This window comes from Bos indicus x Bos taurus, chromosome 3, assembly GCF_003369695.1.
Source record: "Bos indicus x Bos taurus breed Angus x Brahman F1 hybrid chromosome 3, Bos_hybrid_MaternalHap_v2.0, whole genome shotgun sequence".
In the NCBI taxonomy this organism is placed as follows: Eukaryota; Metazoa; Chordata; class Mammalia; order Artiodactyla; family Bovidae; genus Bos; species Bos indicus x Bos taurus.
The window spans coordinates 119,295,042-119,300,571 of NC_040078.1; the positions used below are offsets into that span (position 1 = coordinate 119,295,042).

Genomic DNA, 5,530 nt, shown 5'->3' on the forward strand with positions numbered 1-5,530 from the left:
GTTGAACTTGGGACACACATGCTGTTTCAAAGACTCTCTGCTAATCACGCTGCCCACTGTGCTTTTCAGATTTCAAGACTAAGGTCTTGGGTAACATGGGTCATTAGTTCTCTAGGGGGAATGAAGAAGCCTTATCTATCTTTATTTCTCACACTTGCAGTTTGTGGAGCATCATTGCTTCATAAACAGTAGAATGTAACACTGGACGAAAGAGTGGGTTAGATAAATGGGGATGAATTTTTCAAACCAAATCCAGTCCCTTCCATGAAGCCATCTTCTCTTGTTCTCAGGACACTGTCTCTGGGGCCATCATCCTTCACGTGGCTGTGTGTCTCTGCCCCAGTCTCCACAAGGCATCCTTCACGTCCTTGTTTCTCAGACTGTAGATGAGGGGGTTGAGCATCGGGATGACCAGGGTGTAGATGACAGAGACCACCTTGCCCTGCTCCATGAACTCCACAGCTCCTGGCTGAGCATACATGACAAAAAGGGTCCCATAAAAGAGGGACACGGCTGTCATGTGGGAGCCACAGGTGGAGAAGAGCTTGTGTCTCCCTCCTCTTGAGTGCATCCTCAGGATGGTCACTGTGATGTAGCCATAGGAGACGAGGACCACAAGTGTGGTGCCCACGATGATGAGGCCACAGAGGCCAAACATGACCAGCTCATTGATGGTTGTGTCAGCACAGGCAAGCTTGAGCAGAGGCGGCACATCACAGAAAAAGTGGTCGATGTGGTTGGAGCTGCAGAGCGGGAGAGTGAATGTGAAGCTGGCCTGCAGGATGGAGTTGAGGCAGCCTCCACAGTAGGAGACCAGCACCAGGCGGGCACACACTGAGGGGCACATGGTGATGGGGTAGTGTAGGGGGCTGCAGATGGCCACAAAGCGGTCATAGGCCATCATGGCCAGGAGTAATGCCTCTGTGGTGCCCAGTAGGGCAAAAAAGAAAAACTGGATGATACATCCGTCAAAGGTGATGACCTTGGAGGAGGAGAGGAAGTTGACCAGGGCCTTGGGGGCGATGACAGATGAGTAACACAGGTCCACAAAGGAGAGGTTCTTGAGGAAGAAGTACATTGGAGAGTGCAGACGGGCATCCAGGGTGATGACCACGATCATGGTGATGTTCCCCAGGACAGCCATCACATACAGGGCCAGGAACAGAGCAAAGAGCAGGGCCAGGGTCTGTGGACCACCCTCAAACCCATCCAGCACAAACTCCTGCAGAGGCATCACCAAGAGGTTTCCATTGCCTTGAGGTGACATGGCTCTCAGCTGAGCAACAAGCGGCAGACAGCAGAGAGCAGGTGAGACGCAGTGAGAGGGAGCAGGTCAAACTCACAAGGGGACACTCTCTTGGAAAACAGAAGCACTTCAAGGCCTTACAGTCCACTGACCAACAGACCACCAGCTGCCCTGTTCGTCTCCTGATGAACTCAGACTGACCTGAAATGGCAAACATTTCCTCTCATTTACTAATATCTAAGTGTGCTTGGAGGGCTTCCTTGGTGGCTGAGAGGTAAAGACTCTGCCTGCAAGGCAGGAGACTCAGGTTCGATCCCTGGTTTGGGAAGATCTCCTGGAGAAGAAATGGCAACCCACTCAGGTATTCTTACCTGGGAGAACTCATGGACAGAGGAGCTTGGAGATTTACAGTCATGGGGTCACAAAGAGTCACACACAACCAAGCCACTAAACAGCAACAAAGTATGCTTGAAACACTCACTCTGTGGGAGACTCTGAGTGTTTGCTATGAGATGGTTCCAGGGGTCACGTCAAGCTGAGAGTCTACTGTGTAAGAATGGCTTCCATCTCCTTGTCCTTGCTTTAAAGGACATGTTCTCCCTTCCCATGGGTTTGATCCTGAGCTGTGCCATTTCTGAACCTTCTCTGATATCTTATCCTGCATTTTTGCCCCTGAAGGAAATGGCGCCCGACTCCAGTATTCTTGCCTGGAAAATGCTATGGATGGAGGAGCCTGGTAGGCTGTAGTCCATGGGGTCGCAGAGTCAGACATGACTGAGTGACTTCACTTTCCCTTTTTTTTTTTTTTTTAACTCATTCTTTAATTTCAGAAAGTGTTAAACACGTCTTGCCATCAGGATGTTACTCAATGATAGTTCTATCCCCAGGCTAGTCTACAAGCATATCAGGGCCCTGCCATCACCAGGCTAGTGTGGTGCTTTGCCTGTCTCTCCTGCAGGCCCTGAGATTTAACTGGGCATCTTTGTCACTGAGCTGGGACCTTGATGGCAACCATTGTTAGAGATCTCTGCATCTTTGATATTTTAAAGGTTCTTTCTTGCAATGTCCAGATACTGGACAATCTGTGGACAGGGGGCAGCCCAGCTCTATGACCACAGATGGAGCAAGACAGACACTTTCACACATTCAGCACATGGTTATGTCATCTCTTTGTCCTTACTCCATGCATCTGGCTCCTTGGCACACCACGAGGGCTTGATTACTTTGAACAATGGGAACCATTAACATTGGTGGCTCAGACAGTAAGGAATCTGCCTGCAATGTAGGAGACCTGCGTACAATCCCTGGTTCAGGAAGATCCCCTGGAGGAGGGAATGGCTACCCACTCCAGCATTCTTGCCTGGAGAATTCCATGGACAGAGGAGCCTGGCAGGCTACAGTCTATGGGGTCACAAAGAGTCAGACACGACTCAGCGACTGATACTTTCACTTTCAACACTGTCACATCTGCACCCTTTGGATCTTCCATAAGGTGCTTCTTCCTGTCCCTGTCACAGCCTAGCACTTTCCTGAGCAGAGCTGACCACTACACTCACATGGGACATGGGAACCAGCTCCGTAATGGCCAGAGGAATTCTTGGGGGAAGATCTATCCTAAATGAGAAGGAGTGGTGAAGGAAGATGGATACAGAGCCATAGTGCCTCCTAGGAAGACAAAGAGGATTAATAAGAGGGTGGAAGACAATTTTAGAGCTCTTTCATGTTTTCTAGAGGTCATACCTGCAGCATCACAGTGCTAGCCTGGGAGTGGGGGTGTGTGGGCAGAGGATGGGTGGTCAGTGGTGCCTATAGAGGACTGATGACCCTGAAGTTCCCTCAACCTTAAGTTTTCTTAGAAGGTGGTCTGAGAGAGTTCATTCTTTCCAACAAAACAGAATGTAGATGACCATGTAGGTTGTCCAGTTTTCCTCTTCTGGCAGACTTGACTCCAACTCTCACATGATGGCAGAGGGGACAGTCTGGCCTGGATGCTCAGGCAGGGTTTAATATAATATGTGTTTGAAGCTGGTGCTAAGAGCAGAGTTGGTGGTCTGCCTTACACTCCATGGTCACCGACCCTTGCCTCCCACCTCTGTCCTGTGCAAACAGTCACAGTCATCATGGTCAAGCTTTTGCTGTCCATTCTGTTCACTCCCTGGCCATACACACAATAGATTCACTGTGACCACAGTGACCATCTTCTCCCCACCACCCCAGGCCAGCTGTCTGGCTTCTATGTCCCCTGGGGTTTCTGTTCTGTTTCCAGGACAGTTTGTCCACCTCAGGGGCCTTTGATCATCACAACAGTGACTCCTAGGATGTCTGAGGAAGCCCATGAGTAGAGATTGACATGTTTACCTCAGAAACCGAGCTTGGTTTCTGAGAAAACAAACTCACACATTGCCTTGAGTTATTGAAATGACTCAATGGGCTTATGGTTGCAACTTCAGTAAACCTACTTGTGAGCTGAGCCTGAGATGTACCTTCCCAGATAAAGCAAAAAGTCTACTGATGTCTGTAAGCCTCCATTTGTATTAACTACACTTGAGTCCTTCAGGTAAACTTGTTGCTCCTACAGCACCAGCATCACCTGGAGATTGTCAGAAATATAGAATCTCAGGAATTAGATTAAAGCCTGCATTTATATGAGACCCCTTATTATTTCTACTCGCTTTAAATTTCGGACCTCTGCCATAACTGACCCCGGCTCATAGTAGTAGGTGGGTGGGGGGAGAGTGTTGATCAGGCTTCAGGCTCTCAGGACTCATCTATCAGTGATGCTGACCCACACCCTGTTAAGTGATGACTGAACTGCTCCTGTGATGTCAGAAGGGGCATGACTCACCAAGGACCTTTTGCTCCCAGGGTTGACAGGGCTCCTGACCCAGGGGTGTGCTGATGATAATGAGTTGGTACAGAGGACTCTCCAGCCTGTTCAGGTCTAGCTTTCTGTGCAATGAAGTGTGATTGGAAAGGTTTCAGAGGAAGGCACCTGGGGTCACAGTGAGAGGCAGGCCAGGTACTCCAAGTTGATGCAGGAAACACTCGGGTCTTTAGTCTTGGTACAAGTAGGAAGTGGGGTGGACTCAACTCACCTGTTCCTCCTTGTCCTGTCCCCTGAGCTGGCTAGTATTCATGGCATCTGCATCTTTAGGTCACTCTACTGGGAAGATGCTCTCCGTGTGGTGCAGCTGGGACTCTTGGCCTCAAATGACCAATTAGCTGTTACTTGGCCTCTAAGTGCACTGGGACTCCCAACTCCCCGGATCCCAGGAAGATGCAGTCCTGTGGCCAAACTTCCTCTGATACCTCTCAGCCCAAACAGAGGAGACAGGAAGCCCGATCTCCCTCCAGGAGTACTGGGGTTCATCCAATGGGAAGCAAGTTAACTTAGAGCGACCCAGTGGCCCTCTTTGGAAAGGCTTCCCCAGGACTGCAGGTGTGTCCTCCTGGCCCACAACCTGCCTTCTTCCTCTGCTTCATCCTGGTATGTTGGTGTGATGAAGGGTGATGTGCAGGACCCAGTGCCTGTGGAAATGACACAGCCCTCTCTAAGTCACACTGTGGCCCTTCCTTCAGTGCAGGTTGAGTAAATGTGTCTGTAAAAACAAAACATTTAAATCCTGGACAGAATCCCAAACCAAAGTATAAAGGTGATATGTGTGTAACATTAAAATATAGAAAGTATGAAAGTAAAAAGCAGAAAAAGTAGTATCATAAATATTCTAAAAATAAGAAGAAGGCAGCTATATCTCAATAATCATTAGACAAAAAGGATTTCAGGAGAAAAAATTCTTATAAAGGGATGTTTATTAAGGAAAATGTTCAATCCAAGTGCATATCTGGAAAGTTTAAATTTTATGTGACTAATATGATTAAAAATATACATAGTAGAAACTGACAGAGTTAAGAAGAAATGAAAAACATCCATCATGGTTGATATTCATCTCATTCAGTAACTAACAAAAGAAACAGAAAAATTGTAGTCACATGTTAGAATTGGTTCAAAATATTAGCTAAACGGACCTACTGGGCATAGATAGAACATTGCAATCACAACTGCAGAATATAAATTCTCTTGAAACTCATAAAATATCACTGAACTAAGGTTTTTTTTTTTTTAATGAATTATTAAAAGGAGGTCATGCTCACTGTTGTTAAGTTGCTCAGTCATGTCCGAATCTTTTGTGACCCCAGGAACTGTAGCCCCCTCTGCTCCTCTGTCCACTGGATTTCCCAGGCAAGAATACTGGAGTGGGTTGCCATTTATTTGTCCAGGGGATC

The 5,530-nt window shown here is 47.8% G+C and overlaps 1 protein-coding gene across 1 annotated transcript; it reads right to left on the reverse strand.

Moving 5' to 3' along the window:
* Positions 1–316: 316 nt before the first annotated feature.
* LOC113890375 (olfactory receptor 12-like) lies at positions 317–1,267 on the reverse strand. The gene has a single exon (XM_027538270.1). The coding sequence runs from the start codon at positions 1,265–1,267 to the stop codon at positions 317–319; it is 951 nt and encodes a 316-aa protein (XP_027394071.1).
* Positions 1,268–5,530: the final 4,263 nt, after the last annotated feature.

Bases quoted from the DNA above. Each gene is read 5' to 3' on its own strand.
- LOC113890375 (XM_027538270.1), bottom strand. From the start codon at position 1,267: ATGTCACCTCAAGGCAATGGAAACCTCTTGGTGATGCCTCTGCAGGAG.